The 16,908-nt window shown below is 43.8% G+C and overlaps 1 protein-coding gene across 1 annotated transcript in view; it reads left to right on the top strand.

Annotated features, from left to right (window-relative positions):
- The first annotated feature begins 1,388 nt into the window (after window positions 1–1,388).
- Window positions 1,389–16,908, top strand: part of ABLIM1 (actin binding LIM protein 1) — a 187,459-nt gene continuing 171,939 nt past the window's right edge. Inside the window, exon 1 of the mRNA XM_015557976.1 lies at window positions 1,389–1,535. Coding sequence (XP_015413462.1) covers window positions 1,478–1,535 — 58 coding nt within the window. The 5' untranslated portion in view covers window positions 1,389–1,477. The remainder of the gene's footprint in view (window positions 1,536–16,908) is intronic.

Here is a 16,908-nt window from a genome sequence, read left to right as displayed (position 1 = left end):
AGGCTCAGGGGATTAAAAAAAACCACAACTATAAAGACTTCCATTCCATCCTTATGGTAAGAATCCCGAGACACGAACAAAAAACACTAGGGCTAAAGCAGGGAGTCACTGTCGGGAGAATGCTAAGCATTAGGCGCAATCAGAAGATTTCAATAAATGCAGTGGGCCTTTGGCAGCTGCCAGCCTGTGACAGCTCTGCAATGCCAAGCACGTTATCAATGAGTCCTCCAGTCGTGCGCCTTCATCTGGCGCCTGGCGCTTGGGCCAAGTCAGGAGGACCTTATCAGGGGCAGAAACTTCCAGGCAGTGGCCTGGCCTGGAGCGGGGAGGCGGAGAGCCATGAGTCTGGCTCTCCCCAGAGCCATTTCAAAATAAAACAACAAAAATACCACCCAGAGAGGAAGAGAGGAAGCTGGGAACGTTCCGTTGCTCAAACTGTACATCTAAACAGTGCGACTGCATAGTCTGTCAATGGGGAGACTGTGGGAGCTGGGATTTATGCCTTTATTGCAGGAATGAAATGATCGCACTTAAAACAATGATGCCAGTTTCCGTCTACCTCTTAGCCAATACCTGTCTCTGATGCTGGAAATATTTTGTCCTAGTGTCTTCTCCCATTCAAACTGTGTCTTTGCAGCATTTCCAGTTTGCAAAAGCTCCGGTGTTCAAAAATAACTGGGAGAAACACTGGACTGTGGGTGGCGGGTAATCCAACCCTGCGTCGGGCATTACTGGCCAGGGGAAAAATGCCTCTTTCCTGAGCCTTTCCGGATGAGGTCATTGTTTTCAGGCAGCCTGGGTCTCGTGTAAAAGGACTCAGTGCCCAGGTCTTGTCTCACACCAGCATTTTATCCTGGAGCAACATCTGAATCCACGATGGACAATCAGGGTGGGAGTAAAAGGCAACTCCCTGTTCACAGCATTTTTGTTAAATCCCAGTATTAAAAACAATAATAAAAAGCCCATCTGGTGAGATGGTAATTCATTAAACGAAAAGAGGAGGCAAGAGGTATGGGAAAACCCACCCTTTTCTTTCTTTGTCTCGTGTGTTTGCGTTATTGTGGGGTGACAGTGACCAAAGTCTGGGTCCCCGATGGTGCAGAGTGGAGGAGAATCCGGGGTGCATGCAGGATGTGTTTTGATAGCGGCCTCCAGGCCGGACAGTTTCTTACAGGTGTGTCAGCAGCCGCCGTGCTCTTTAGAATCGGGAAGAGACGGAGGGGGGGCGAGAATAAGGGTTTGTGGGTTCCGTACATGAGGAAGGAGCTAGCATCATGCAGGAAACTCCTCATTCTTCCTGAGCTAGATTGTGGCACACCCTCTGGTGGCACACCCCTCGCTGGAGCCCAAGTCAGCCCACAAACTCCTGGGAGGCAAGCCAGGGCCCCACCAAGCCTCTCCCTTGAGGAGTGGACGCCGTCCTTCCGTGCGCCAGCCCCTAGTGAGGAACCCTGAGGTCCCAGGTCTGTGCACGCCCATGCCCGGGGAGCCAGCTCAGCTCATGGACCCCGAGCCTGCTGTCGAGGACAACCAAGGTTTGACGATCCATTTTGTGAACTCGCATATGTACTGTCTGACATAGACCAGATGGGGAGGGATGCAGGGGCTTGTCTATTGGTGAAGATGATTCTTTGCTTATTATAATATGTTAACACTCTGATCTATGAATGTGCATGATACATATGTGTATAAAATGCATATATTATATATCAACATATTTACAGATATCATGAATATAATGGGAATTTAAAATTGACACGGCTGTTTTGTAGCAGGAGTTGGGCTATGTTAGTTACATGTAGGCGGCTTGGTCTGTTGGAGCACTTTAAAAAGAGCCTTCAGTGGCTGTGGGGAAACCCCTCTGATTCTATTTCTGCTCACCTGCTCTTTTTCTTCCTTCCCTCATGCCCAGGACAGTACCTGTGTTAACACAGCTTTGCAATGAAATCTTTCATCCCCCTGTGGATGGAGTTTTGTCTCCTTGGGTGGGGCACACTGGGTGCTTTGTTTGAACTTGGACGCTGCCCCCGGAAGGCTTCCCCTACAGTTGTCTTTAACAGGCAAGTTCATTCCCTGTTGAGGCTGGCTGGCTGCAGGCATGGCCCAGCGCCTCCTGCTCAGATCCCCAGGGCCCGCAGACAACACCCGAATCTCAGAGGCAGCCCAATGCGATCTTGCTGGCTGTTCCATCAAAACCAGCAGACTGTGTCGATTCGCGCTGTTTCTTTTGATGCTAGGCCCCTTGAGATAAGAGATTGTAACTTATTTTGGTTTCTGCATAAGCCGGTGGGTAATTCCACGTAAGGCAGACAGGCTCTGTGCCCTCCCGCCTTCACTTCCGAGTGCCTACTCGTCTCGGTTGGCCAGGACGGAGCCCAGCTCTGCCTTCCCACCCGGGACTGGTAGGGCTGGAGCCCGAGTACGCTGCATGGCACATGCACACACTTGTTGAGAGGCACAGGAGCTGGGGGTTGGCACACTCCACAGCTGATGAATAATTCATGGTGACTTCTTGTGCCATAAAAGTTTCTCCTGAAAATGGACGGTATTTTAAAAGAGGATGGGGATTGAAAAATCTGGAAATGTGCTTTCTTATTTATTGATCTGCCTCCATCATGTACTGGGAAGACAAAAGTTGACAAACATCAGAATCATAAAATTTAAAGCTGACAGTAGGCCCTGTGTAGGCAGGGAGCCAAGAACTCTGCCCCGACTTCTCCCTCCCTGTCCTTTCCAGGTGTAACCTCACCTGATATTTACAAAAGGCCTCTGGGTTCCTGGGTGCTCTCCTGGCTCTCCTGGGAGATAGAGTCTGAATGGTAATGGAGCCTGGTGTGTGTTAATTAGCAGCAATGTATTACTGGTAGTTTGAGTTTGGAAACTGTGATTCAAGGGCTTTTTCTAACCGAAGGGGTCTTAGAGGTAAAATTAGAATATCTAATGATGTCCGTATGTCTATTTGAATAAATTTGAAACCCTCTATTTTCCTTACACTGTAAAAAGAATGGGTTTTAGTTTTCATTTCCAGGAAAGATAGGACAGGTTTTGAAAAATCCTACATGGCAGAGAGATTATAAGTAAGCAAAGTAAGTCATACATGTATCTATATCTATGTATCTATCTATGTATCTATCTATCTATCTATCTATGCATCTATACACCTATACACCTATATCCATATCTACATCTACATCAATCTATGTCTATAAAGAGAGAGATCAAAGTGGAAAGACAAGAAATTTTATTTCTTTTCTCTGCTTTTTACTACTCTTCCCTTTTCCAGTCCATGGAAAAGGTATATAATTAAGGTATTTGAAACCTTACCATTGCTGCCAGCTGGCACGTACGGGAAGTGCGTCCCTGGAACACTCCACAGTTGACTTGAATCTCGGTCGTAATGCAATTGGAAGTTGGCACATCGTCCAGGTGCACCTTATGTTTGAAACATACGGGGTTTAAACAATACTCTGCATTGTTTTAAAAGTTCTCTCCATAGGGAATATCGATGAAGTATTTTAATTACCTTTTTTTAAATAGATGGATATTTTGAAAGGGTATATAATGAATAAGTTTGCTTGTGCTTAAATTTTGTCTCTTATTCTCGTGGCTGCGTCCCCGATGCTTTAAAGCAACAACGTTTTCACCGGCTCGCCCATCCCTCTTTAACGAGAGCCCGTCCTCCAGTCCCTCTCCTGCCATGCCTTGAAGGCATGAGCTGGTTAGTTAGATGGCTGTTGGGGCCAGACTTAGACTCAGAGATCCAATACCTTCTCTAAAGGATATGCTTACAGCGAGTTCTTTACATACAATTCATTAAGGCATATGAGATACCAGCCTTCTATTGTATATTAAAATCTAACTGCTGACATGTACTCCTCCATCACTGGCTTAGTTTAAAGGTTGGAGAGGTAGGTAGAGAATTCTTTCAGAATATGGGAATTTAACAAAAACTTGACTCTAAAGGCCATTCATTCATTTCTAAAAGCGTGGAGGGGGAAATGCAATGTGCTGATGCGCACCTTTTAGGTTTCATGTGAGAGAGTGGAAGGCTGGACAGGTTTTTCTGCTGTAACAGCAGTTACAGCCGCCACTGCAAATGAGCCCTGCTGAGGTCGGTGACCCGTGGGTCCATCAGAGTATGGCAGGGCAGGGTCATGCCTGAGGACCACTGAGCATCGGGCTTGGATAAAACAGTTAACAACCGAACAGGCCTTGTTTGGCCCGTGGTTGAGCGTTGACCTATGAACCAGGAGGTCATGGTTCGATTCCCGGTCAGGGCACATGCCCGGGTTGCAGGCTCGATCCCCAGTAGGAGGTGTGCAGGAGGCAGCCCATCAGTGATTCTTTTTCATCCTCAATGTTTCCATGCCTCCTCCCTCTCCCTTCCTCTCTGAAATCAATAAAAATATATTTTTAAGAAAAGAACAGGCCTTGAGAGTGCCTGTCGAGTCTCCCTCCCCCACAGTCAACACTCACAGGGTCCCCACACCAGGCTTCCTTGACGATCTTAAGGGAACAGAAACTCCCCAGGCCCAGAATTACTCCCCTTTATGATGGTTGGGAACCATATCTCGTGCTGACCTGTAAATTGATGTGGTTTAGAGTTAGAAGATGAAGAGGATACACACTGCTTTTGGAAAAAGGTCACCCTGAGCATGGTACTATTGGATGGGAGGCACTATTAAATAGGTAGAACTATAACTGTTAATATAAGGGGATGTATTTTCCCCTTATATGATGGGATGGTACTATTTGATAAAAAGCACACCCCATTGACTATTTTTAAATGGTTTATTCTCCCTATTTTTTCATATATAAGATGTTTCTGGCTACGTGAATACTCAAGTTGCAGGTTCCTGACTTTAATTACCCATTTTACTTTTGGGCTCTTGGCCTCACCCATGTCTTTATTATTATTATTCATTATTACTATTATTATTATTACTTTAAAGGCACTCTCACTGCAGTAGTCTGCCTCTAATTGGTAGCTTCATCAGGGAGGGTGCCCTGATGTGTCATGGAGCCCTCCTTGGACTTGGCATTGGAGCCGCTGGTTAACATTCTGCCAGTTGTTAATTTATGAAGCATCTTTCAGCAGGTAGCAGGCATTGAGCTAGGTGCTGTTCAGAATACATCTCTGTCATTTAGAACCTATAACATTGGAAGGATCCCTGGCATGTATGTGCCAAAGATGTGCTGGGCAACTCACCAACATGAGAAATTAGAAAGGACCTGGGCAGGGTGAAAAGCTCAAGGCTGGGCACACAAGATGGAAGAGGCTGTGGTCACCTAAGCAGGTTGGGATGCCGGTGGGGCGGGGGAGAGACCTGGGGCTCCTTGGGATATAGATGACCCCACTGGCTTCATGGGGCACACTCTGACCACTGGTCACTTTGTACCATGTCTCCATCATGAGGGCAGGGGGCCTCTGGTCCTCAGGACCCCTCTCTGCCCCTCCTCACTGCCAGAGCCACAGGGATTGGGGATATAATTTCCCCTTGCTAAAATGACTACTCTGGTGAATTTCAAAGTTATCTTCTTCTAATATATCTCTATATAAAAGCCTAATATGCAAATTGTCCCCTCGGGAGTTCGGCCAGGAGACCAGGAGTTCGGTTGCTCGCTATGACGTGCGCTGACCACCAGGGGGTGGTGCGGAACGGAGGAAGGCCCCGGCCGACAGTTGCAAGGCCCTGATTGGCCCTGATGGCCACCAGGGCTAGGGGACCTACCCATGTATGAATTTCGTGCACCAGGCCTCTAGTAACTGTATAATTGTGGGCTTGCAAAAGGAAAGCATGATCTTTCTGAACACAATGTCAAGCTCTTGAGTTCCATATACAGAGAAGTTTGGTTCACATCTCAGCTTTGGTACCTACTAGCCATGTAACCTTGGGCAAGTGCCTTAACTTCTCCAAGCCTCAGTTTCCACATCTATAAAATGGAGCTAATAGTAGTACCTCCTTTATATGCTTGGGAGGATTAAATGAGGTTGTCTAAAACCGATGGCACAGGGCCTCGCCTGTGGTAATGAGTGGCTTATATAATTAGCAATTAGAGTTCTACCTAAGAAATCCAGACGCTTCCCAATTATTTATGTTATTGTGCAGTGCTTTGGAATCCAAAGTCTTGATTCTGCTTCGGTTATTTCATTTTAATATGTATATTTTATGTTGCTTACTTTACATTGTACAAATTGTGGCAGAATAAGCTTCTATTGTAGAAATTTCAAACACAATAGGAAAGGCGAAAAGTTCTCTTGGACCACCTTTCAAATGTAAGGAGTAACTGCTATTATTGGTTTTAGTTATTCATTTCCTTTTCATCAACGTAATGCATGTTCCTAGTTTTAAAAGTCGAACAGTGTCTTCTCCGATGAGTGGGAGACAAAGGAGTGTGTGCCAGGGACTCTAGTTTTTCTTTCCTGACTCTGTGATGACAGGAACTGTGGTATCTCTGTTACACAGTGTGGCCTTTCTAAGTGGGACATTTGACCTTCTTATCTGGCATAATTGAATAAACTTGCAATCTATTAAAAGGTTGAAAATAGATATAATTTGCTCTGTGTGGGGGAAATAATTAATAGTGCTCAAGAGAGGTCTGGTAAGCCCTAGAACAAGAGTCAGCAACCTTTTTCGGTGAAGAACCAGATGGTAACATTTTAGGTTTTACAGAATATATTATTTATGTCACCACTGCTACTGTCCCACCCTTCTTCCCTATCTCTCTTTCTGACCCTTTAAAAATGAAAAACAAACAAAAACAGGCCCAGTGTTAGCTTGGAGTAAGACAAAAACAGTGTGTGAACCATAGTTCGTTGACCCCTGCCCTAGAACTAACTAGAGGAGCAGAGTATGGAATGAATGGTCAGATGAGAATGGTTCAAATGCTTAAGGTCACTATTCCCCGCCCCTGGCTTAATCACCCATTAGGCTGTAGGCTCCATGAAGGAAGAAAGTGTCCAAGCTGTTCATCACTGGACATCAGTATCTTTCTAGTACAGTGCCTGACATATAGACACAACAAAAACTTATCAAATGAAAAACCAAATATTATTGTAAAGCTTATTTAGACAATGGGCAGTTCCTTGACTCATCTCCCATTCCTAAGTGCAGCTCTTTGTTCATCTATTTCAATGGTTTCTTCTGATACCTGACACAGGATGGTTTTGCAAGGTTCCAAGTGCAATTCTAGACTTCGCACTTTGGACGTCACCTATTATGAAGAATGTTGAAGTGTTCAATCCTAATAGTTTGTAGTAAATCGATAGATCCATGCCTACAATGAGAAAAAAAATCAAGATGGCCATATAAGTATCTTATTTAGAGAGATGGCTTTAAGTACCAGGATAAACAGCTAGGAAGAATTGAAGGGGGTTGCTGCCTCTCTTGCACCCCATCTCCACATACAGGGAAAGGGACGAGAGATCTCCCAGGTTGGCACAGCCCCTCATGTCCTCTTCAGTGTCCTTGAGGGTTGGTGTCCTGGCAGAGAGAAGGGGAGGGGAAAAGGAGACTTCACTCTTTTCCATAAAGACTGTCAACCCACCGTCCTCTTCACTGTTTTATCCTTCATCTCTTCCTTCAGCCGGTCCCTGCAGCCTCCAGCACCAGGCCCCAACTGAAATCTCCCCTCCGGACTAAGTTTCACTCTTATGTCACTTTGCTTATGTCATTCCCTGACCCTCTAGCTCCAAAGCTGTGTCGACATCTCTTGTCTACAGTTGTTCCTCTCTTGTGCTTTGGGTTTTTGCGCAGGCACGGAGATAAACACGTGTTCACAGCACTGTGTCTAACTCTAACCAGAAGCTCCAAGTTTCTGTAGATTTCGGCACTCAATTACTGTCTTATCCTCTAATTATCCCACACTTTCTTTTATCTCCTGAAACAGAAATATAAGTTCAGTTATGTTAGAAACTATGATTTTTATATCTTTCTGAGATCTCAGTAATGATTAGTTAACTTTTTCAGTTTTCCCTAAAGGTTAAAAAAAACAAAAAACCATTTTAGCAGTATTTTCAGATAGGGTACTCTTGTATCAGTTAGCTATTGCTGCTTCCTAAACCGTCCCAAAATTCAGAAGCTTAAAACAACATCATTCTCATTTCTCATGGGTCCGCCGGGTCTCCCATGGTCAGCTGCTTGAGGCTGAACTGGTGGGCAGTTTGATGGGCTTACCCTATCCAGGGATAACTCTGCTCCACACATCTCTCATCCTCCCCTTGGGACCAGCAGGTTAACCCAGCCATGTCCTCATGACATTGAAGCAGAAGGTCAGGAGGTCAAGCAAAAACATGCGTGATCTGGTGAGTGCTAAGCTCAAAATTTCCACACAGTCACTTCCTCCTTATTGTATAGGCCAGAGCAAGTCACATGGTGAAGCCCAGTCTCAAAGTGGGAGGGGATTGTGAAGTTCCTTGGCAGAGGGGTTGACGAAAGGGAGGTATAGATTAGGGCCACTGATGGAATCTACTGTACCGTCTATGCAGTAGCAGTAGCATTGGCGTAAATGAATAGTGCCTGAGACTCATGTCCAGTTAAGCTGACGTTTTTCATTTTTTATTATGAAATTAAAACTATGACCCTCAGGGACCTGACTAACCATACGCGAGGAAATGATCTCAGATGAAACCAATGAATAAGATGCTTATAGAGCAAAAAGCTAACAAATAGAAGATGTGAACACTTTGTGTAACTAGCCTGAAGCTAAGTTTTTCTGTAAAGAACAAGATAGTATTTTAGCTTTTGTGAGCCAAATGGTCTCCGTTGTGAGTATTCAACTGTGGTGGTAGCACAAAAGCGGCCATAGTTATACGTAAACGAGTGGACATGACTGTGTTCTATTAAAAACTTACTTGTAGCCCAGACAGCATGGCTCAGTGGTTGCTCATGGACCTATGAACCAAGAAGAGGTCGAGGTTTGATTCTCAGTCAGGGCATCTGACCGGATTGCAGGCTCGATCCCCATTGTGGGGCATGCAATAGGTAGTAGATCAATGATACTCTCTCATCATTGATGTTTCTATCTTTCACCCTCTCCCTTCCTCTCTGAAATCAATAAAAATGTATTTTTTTAAAAAAAACAACACAAAAATCCTTATTTGTAAAATCGGACAGAAGAAATTAGTTTATAGACCACTGGCCTAGAATATTGAGAAGAAGAAGAGTCTGTTATTAAAGACTTTTTGAAAAAGGATCAATGGTTTCAAAGGCAATAAAGATTAGCTAACAAGATGTGTTTTAGAGATGAAGTCAGAAAACTATATGGTCACTCAATAGATAAATGTTCCAACAGGGTAAGGTGCTTCGTGGGAATGAAAACTCACCACTCTTCAAAAATATTACTAACTACAGATTGTTTCGAATAGCCTGCTTGAAAACATGTTTACTGAGAATGGTAATGTTTTTGTTTAGCTGGAGAATGAGGAAAAGAAAGGTTTAGAAATAAAATGAAAGAAATACCTAGCTAAAATGATTTGATTTTATGCCACTTAAAACATGTTATTTGACTGGTATGACCTAGATTTATATAAAGGAACTAACAGAATTAGTAGGGATGATTTATTTTTAAGTTTTTAAGAAACAACATGCAGGATTCAAATGGGTATTCTTCCACCTCAGTTCTATTTCACTTAGATTTTACTTAGAAATCTTCATGTTTCCCCCATATTCGGAGATAGGAAATAAGCTCAGAATACTGTTAGAAAATAAAGGGGCGGTGTTTCATTTGCTAGAAATCATTAATTCCTGTTTATTCAGTTACAGTCAACTTACTGTCCAGAGCCTGCACTTTTGATTTCCTCTGATTAAGTCCAGATACTGGAGCATTGAGAGTATCGCTTCAGGAAAGATGGGAATGAGGAACGCCCCTTGAATAAGAGTCTTAATTCTATAAAAGTTTTCGAAAGCCTCATATTTTTTCTCAGGGGTTTCTTGGTTTTTCTCTCCTGATGGAGATGTCAGAACACACACAGAAAGGAAGTCCGGAAGGTATTGCTTCCCCCCGCCCCCCATTTCAATATTATTTACTGAGCTCCTGGCACAGTCACTGTTAGGATCTGGGGGTGCAACTAGGAACAAGGTTGCTATGATTCTTCCCTTTGTGGTGCTGAGGGACCAGCAGCAGCCACAGGCAATTAGATCATAGATCATGTCCCAGGGGTCCCAGAGGGAGGAGCTAGTCTCCTCAGACATACCGTATTTGCCGGCGTATAAGACGATTTTTTGGCCCTGAAAAATATGCTTCCAAGTGGGGGGTCGTCTTATACGCCAGGTACACTTCAGATAGACTGCCCATAGTGCTTGCCCCGTGCCATAGTGGCCTCCCGATGCCCGCCCACTTCATTCCACATACCGTTCAGGCATCAGCAGCGCTGCTGGGTGTATGCTCGGCTGTTATGCGATTTTGCGAGTGTGGTAAATTCGGGTTACCGTATATTTCTTTACATATGCATTGAAGATTCGCGATTTTGCGCTATCATGGTGCCTGTTAGAATGGTGAAGAGCTCGCACTTGCGCACTAGTGAGGTCCCAGGGAGATGCTGATGCAAGGGTGGACCAGACTGCTATAGTGACAGGGCGGGCAAACAGGGAGCAGGGACCAATCAAATCAGGCTTTGTATACAGCCAACAGCCAACCACAATACTGCCCCATTGTACAGTACCGCCTAGAAAATGTCGACCAGTCAAACCCCTATCATCCCTATCATGGCACCAAGATGTCATTGATGAACTTTTAATATCAGATGATGAAGAGGAGTTTGAAGGCTTTTAAGGTGAAACTGTCACGCCAGCAAACTTGCTAGGGACTTGCCCGGCCCTTGCTCTCTCCCTCTATTTGTTATCTTACTTCTATCCTTGACAGTCCCTCTAGGTTGGGGGCTGCTTGCCTGTGTTCCTGAGAAGCATCTACGGTACCAGTCTATAGAGTGTGTTTTCTTTAGTGAATTACCGGTATGTTTACCGGTAATAAACTTGCACTGTTTTATGTATATGTTTGATTACATACAGCCTTGTGACAGTTTTCCTGCACGTCATAAGCATTTGAATATAAATTACAATGTTAAAATCAAATCTGATATTGGTTTACCTTTTATTTGGTGTGTGGTAGGTGAGCGGAAGAGGGGGTAGTCTTATACGGCGAGAATATAACACACTCTGTATTTTGAGTGGAAACGTTAGGGGGTCGTCTTATACGCCGGCAAATACGGTAAGAGGATTTTTCCCAAGGTAACTACACTCCCTCTTGGTTTTAAATACATATAATTAAAATAAAAGCAAACCATGAAAGGACTTAGAATCCTCCATTCCCAGGCATTATGCCTGAGGTTAGCGATAAAATTAAAAGGAATTCTTGAGAGGTTTTGAGAACACAACAATGTGAAAACCCCTGAGTTTCTTGGAAAAACACCATTTTCCCAGGTAACATAATCATGTAAATAAATCTACTCTCACTATTACTGATGATCTCCTTCTCTTTTTAATTTGTTATGTACATCATTTGTTCTTCTTTCTTGAGAAGTTCTCTTTCCTCTATTTCAGCTCATTTATTTTCTTACTGTTGTGTGTTGAATTGTGTTCCTGTAAAATATGTTGAGGTTCTAACCCCCCTATGGTTTCTCAGTCAGTTTCTTCAGTGAACTGCCCCCCGCCTGCCCCGCCTGTGAATAGGACCTTATTTGGATAGAGAGTCTTTGCAGATGATCAAGTTAAAATAAGGTCCCCAGCCTGAGTCCTAATTCCATGTGACTAGTGACTTTATCAAACATGGAAATGTGGATGCAGAGACAAAGATAGAGGGGAAATGATGTGAAGATTCAGGGAGGGAACCAGCCAGGAGCCACACACACCTGAGGCTGCCAGAGGCCAGCGGGAGGCCAGGAGAAGTCTCCCTCACACCTCTTAGAGGGCACCAGCCCTGCTCACACCTTGATCTTGCACTTCTAGCTCCAGAACTAAGAGACAATGCATGTCTGTTGTTTAAGCAAACCCATTTGTGGTACTTTCTTTTCTTTCTTTTTTTAAATATATTTTATTGATTTTTTACAGAGAGGAAGGGAGAGGGATAGAGAGTTAGAAACATTGATGGGAGAGAAACATCCATCAGCTGCCTCCTGCACACCCCCCACTGGGGATATGCCCGTAACCAAGGTACATGCCCTTGACCGGAATCAAACCTGGGACCTTTTAGTCCGCAGGCCGACGCTCTATCCACTGAGTCAAACCAGTTAGGGCATGTGGTACTTTCTTAAGGCAATGAAATGAAAACATATATAAAGTCATTGTAAGCATCCCAGGAGCTAATGTATGTAAATAAATATGAAGAGCAGTGTCCTATAGTATTATTTGTATTACAGTGTAGGTTTCAGTTTGAGAATCACTAACAGGGCCATCCACCAACGATGACAGCTCTTCAATGACTGTGGGTACTCGGGTACCCCGGGACACAAGAAACATCTAGTTCTCACCACACAGACAAGGAGGACTTGCTAGCATCATGTGGTAGCTGCAAAGAAAGCCTCGTGTTCACATAGCAAGAGAGCCCCAGGGAGGAATTAAGTCAAGGATCTGCCAAGAAACTTCCCAGGATCCAGCCCTGCCATCAACTTGCTGATGTTCTGTCTCTTTATGATTAAGAAAAACTTATTTTTAGTCTCTTTGTGACTCTCGGAGTCTTCATATAAATTTTTGATTCTGAAGGTTTCAGCAGTGTGTTGCTTTTCTGGCTCCTTCACTTCCACAGTAACATTAGGAATCACAATAATTAAGATAGCTAAAGTTTCTGAGTGCTTATTATGTGACATGCACATGTACTGTCTTTACCTGTCATGCTCTCTTCTTTAATTGTCTCAACAACTCTGTTATTATCCCATTGTACAAAGGCGAACATGGTAGCTGCCTAATATCATGGCAGACTCAGACCTTGAACTCAAGTCTAATTGCAAAGTTCATCCACTCACTACCTCTCAATTCCATGGACCCCAAGTGACAAAGAATACGAGATTTTTTATAGTTAAAATGTACATTTAAAATAGTAACTACTCAACTTCTTCTCAAGGATTGAAACCAAAGGTGTATACAGAGTTCCTCATAAGCCATGGTTTGCTCACCAGCTAACCTGCGTCATCTTTTTAATTTTTCTCCTCTGGATACATTTGCCTCACTTTTTGCCCATAATATCTCCTTTTTTTTCAATAAAAATTTAAAAGCAACTCTAAGGATTTCATGTTTAATGGAAACAAAAGAAGAGTCAAATAAATCTTAAGCACCTCCTATTGGCCAATCATTGTAACTGGAAAAACAGTACTATGGTCCCTGCTCTCATGGTGCTCTTCACAAGGTTTTGGAAAGACAGACATGACACAGGTAGTTGTATCATTGTGAACGGTGGCAGCATGAGAGACTATTTGGTGTAAGAATCCATCTAGGTTGGTGCACCCAGGCAGGCCGCACAGAGGAAGTGACATATAGGCTGGGGTCTAAGTGGTAACCAGGAGTGAACGTGACAGTGATGGGAGCCACACAGGCTGCCTGGCAGCGGGAAGAGTGCGTATGAGGTCCCTGGCTGATTGAGAACACGGTGCGGCACAGTCTGGGAACTGAAAGGAGGCCCCTGTGACTGGAGCTCAGTGAGTGAAGACAGAGGCTTCAGGAGGGGAGGGCAAGGGTGCTTGGTCGCCCAGGCCATGGTGAGAGGCCTGTGCCGTGCAAAGACCAAACATTGAAGGATTGCGGTGCAAGTTAAGGTGGTAGAGGTCTCTTTAATAAAAAATGATTACAGTAGATCTGAATTGCCTGGTGGTGTTGGTGGAAAGATTTTTTAAGTTGGGAAATAAAAGGAAGTAGGGTCCAGCTAGCATGGCTCGGTAGTTGAGCGTCCACCTATGAACCAGGAGGTTGTGGTTCGATTCCCAGTCAGGGCACATGCCCAGGTTGTGGGCTCGATCCCTGGTGTGGGGCGTGAGGAGGCAGCTGATTCTCTCTCATCACTGAGTTTCTATCTCTCGCCCCCTCTCTTCCTCTCTGAAATCAGGGACTGGGGCCCAGAAATGGTCCCACACACTTTGATTTATAGCAGAGGAGCAGAAAGGATGGGCTTTTCTATCACAGGGCCTGGAGCCCTTGGCTGTCCATCTCACACGCTGCACAGGCATTCCATTGAGGCAGAACATGAAAAGTGAAGTGACCAGCTTCTTGGCTAAAACACAGGAGAATATCTTCATAACCATAGATCAAACAAAGATTCTTTAAATAGTGTCTAAAGCAATCACTTGCCATGAAAGAAAAAGCCTTACTAAATTGAATTTTATTAAAATTAGGAGTTGTTCATTAAAAGACATCATTAAGAAAATAAATAGGCAAGCCACCATCTAAGGGAAGGTAGCTGCATTATGTTAGTCTGAAAAAGTACTCAGATCTAATGTATATCAAGAACTCCCACAGATCAATAAGAAAAAGGCTAATTATCTATACTTCACAGAGGCATATACTTCACAAAAGAGGATATGGCACAATGCCAATAAGCATATTAAAAAAGGTCTCATCCTCTTTAGTCATTAAAATGCAAATTAAAAACCCAATGAGATTTTATTAACCATTATGCATCTGTCAGAACGGCCAAAATTAAAAGGACTGATAATACTAAGTATTGATGAGGAGGTGGAACCACTGGAACATTGCTGGTGGGAATATAAAGTACAAATCAGGAGAAAGGAGTGTGTGTGTCTGCTGATGGGCTTGTATAATAATATTCCTGGCAGTTTTATTCATAATCGCCCCAAACTGGAAAAAAACAAATGTTCCCAAACAGGAGAATGGATAACTTAGTTGTGGTGCATTCTGTCAATGGAATGTTACGCAACGAAAACAAAAACTGCTGATAGGACAACATGGATGAATTGAACAGGCATTATACTGATGGAAGAGGACATACTGTGTGAATTGTCTTGAAGTGCAAAAGCCAGCAACACTACCCACTATGGTCGGTCAGAATATGGGTGAGCTGGAGGGAGGGGGTGCAGTATTGGCAGGTACAAAGGAACCTTCTGGAGTGTTAGGGATGTTCTAGATCTTGATCTGGGCGATGGTTAAATGGGAGATTTGTGAACTTTGCATATAAGATACATTGCAATTAAAAAGTTAACACTAAAAATGATTGCAGTAGCTTTGGATGATATGGTGGTACGTTTCCTTAAACTAGAGTCATAAACTGCATAGGTAATGTGATCTGAACTACATAAACAATTTCATTTAAAAAAAAAAAAAAGAAAGAAAAAAGGAAGAGTTAACAGTGGTTTCTGGATGGTAGGCTTGTATTACTTCCATTTCTTTACAGTTTTCAGTGTTTCCCAAATTTTCTCTAATGAAGTGTATTACTTCAACATCAGAAAATGAAATTGAAGAAACTATAGCTGAAAAGATATTTGACATAACTTGACCCTCAATGAGAAATCAAGTTTGAAATTTTAGAAATAAAGTAGCAATTCAGAGAGAAGCAAAGTCATGGGGCTGTGAGTTGAGAAGGCCTTGTTGAGCGGTAACCCTAAGGGGTGGGGGGCAGCATTCAGGGAGGATGTGGGCCGGGGGGAGAGGGGGAGGGTTGATCAGTTAACCTGTGTGGTGTCCCATGGGCCTGTGTTCCTCAAGCTGACTGTGTTTCTGTTCGCGTCATGGATTCTGTGGTCCTTCACACCTGTAGTTACTTTTCCTCCAACTCGAACATGATCATTTTAAAGCCATTTGTAAACCGTATTCTTAAAAAGCTCTTTTCCTACCCGTTTAAATTGTCAGCCCTTGCCATTTGCTCTGTTCTCTATTTTGAGGCTGCCTCCCCACCACCGCGTGTCTCCATATGCCACTGGGAGTCTAAAAATTAATTGTGCCAAGCAGTTCTCTCCTCTTGGAAAAGAAATAAATAAAGGAATCTCTCTCTCTCTCTCTCTCTCTCTCTCACACACACACACACACACACACGCACACACACACACACACACACACGCGCCATGCTCCATCTGTCCCTCTGGAGACACCCACCACCCACTTCATCCTGGTACAGGCTATTTTTGTTCGCTTTGTTTCAAGAGCCTCAATATTGGACGCCTTAAAAGATCACTTTGGTTTCCATCAGCAGATAAAAAGCAGAGTACTGTATTCTATTTTATACCTCGGACAGGGCTGTTTGCAAAGCAGTGCTCAATCAATGCTGATGGAATTGCCTTTGTAAAGAGCGTGGTCGGCGCCCATTCGGGTTGTTCTGTGAGCGTTTTTACGGAAGGGTGCACATTCGTAATGATGAGGGAGGTTGTGGAAGGCCTGGTAGGCTTTAGAATCCAATTTCCCGTTCTCTGCAAACTTGTATCCTCTTAGGTGAGATTCATTACTACATTTTCACATTCTCTCTCATGAATTGAAGCTTTCTGTAAGTTGTGGGGTTTTTTAAACTGCTTCTCTTCCTGGCAGGCTGAGTAATAGCATTATGCTGTGTTACTGGAAATTTTAATCAATACAACGCATGTGTCTTTCATTAGAATGCTAGGAAGTACTGCTGAGTTGCACCATTTAGTTAAGGCAAAATGCTGAAACGTTCAGACATTTACATACAGACGGTCAGTTGAGTAAACTGAGTCTAGTGGGCAATGTTAGTGTTTCTTCATGGAAAACCTAATGAAGTGTTCATTTTAAGGTCCGATGTTCGTAAGTATTAGAGCAGCGTCTCTCCTGAAGCAGACACAGAAACGAGGGAGACCACCTTTACTTTCAAGACGTTCATGCCCAGCCTGGCCAGTGTGGCTCAGTGGTTGAGCCTCGACCTAGGAACCAGGAGGTCACGGTTCAATTCCCGGTCAGGGCACATGCCAGGGTTGCAGGCTCAACCCCCAGCGAGGGGCGTGCAAGAGGCGGCAGCCAATAG

The sequence above is a fragment of the Myotis davidii genome, unplaced genomic scaffold (assembly GCF_000327345.1).
Source record: "Myotis davidii unplaced genomic scaffold, ASM32734v1 scaffold107, whole genome shotgun sequence".
In the NCBI taxonomy this organism is placed as follows: domain Eukaryota; kingdom Metazoa; phylum Chordata; class Mammalia; order Chiroptera; family Vespertilionidae; genus Myotis; species Myotis davidii.
The sequence above is the reverse complement of the archived record's forward strand: the minus strand, read 5'-3'. Positions and strand labels throughout refer to the sequence as shown.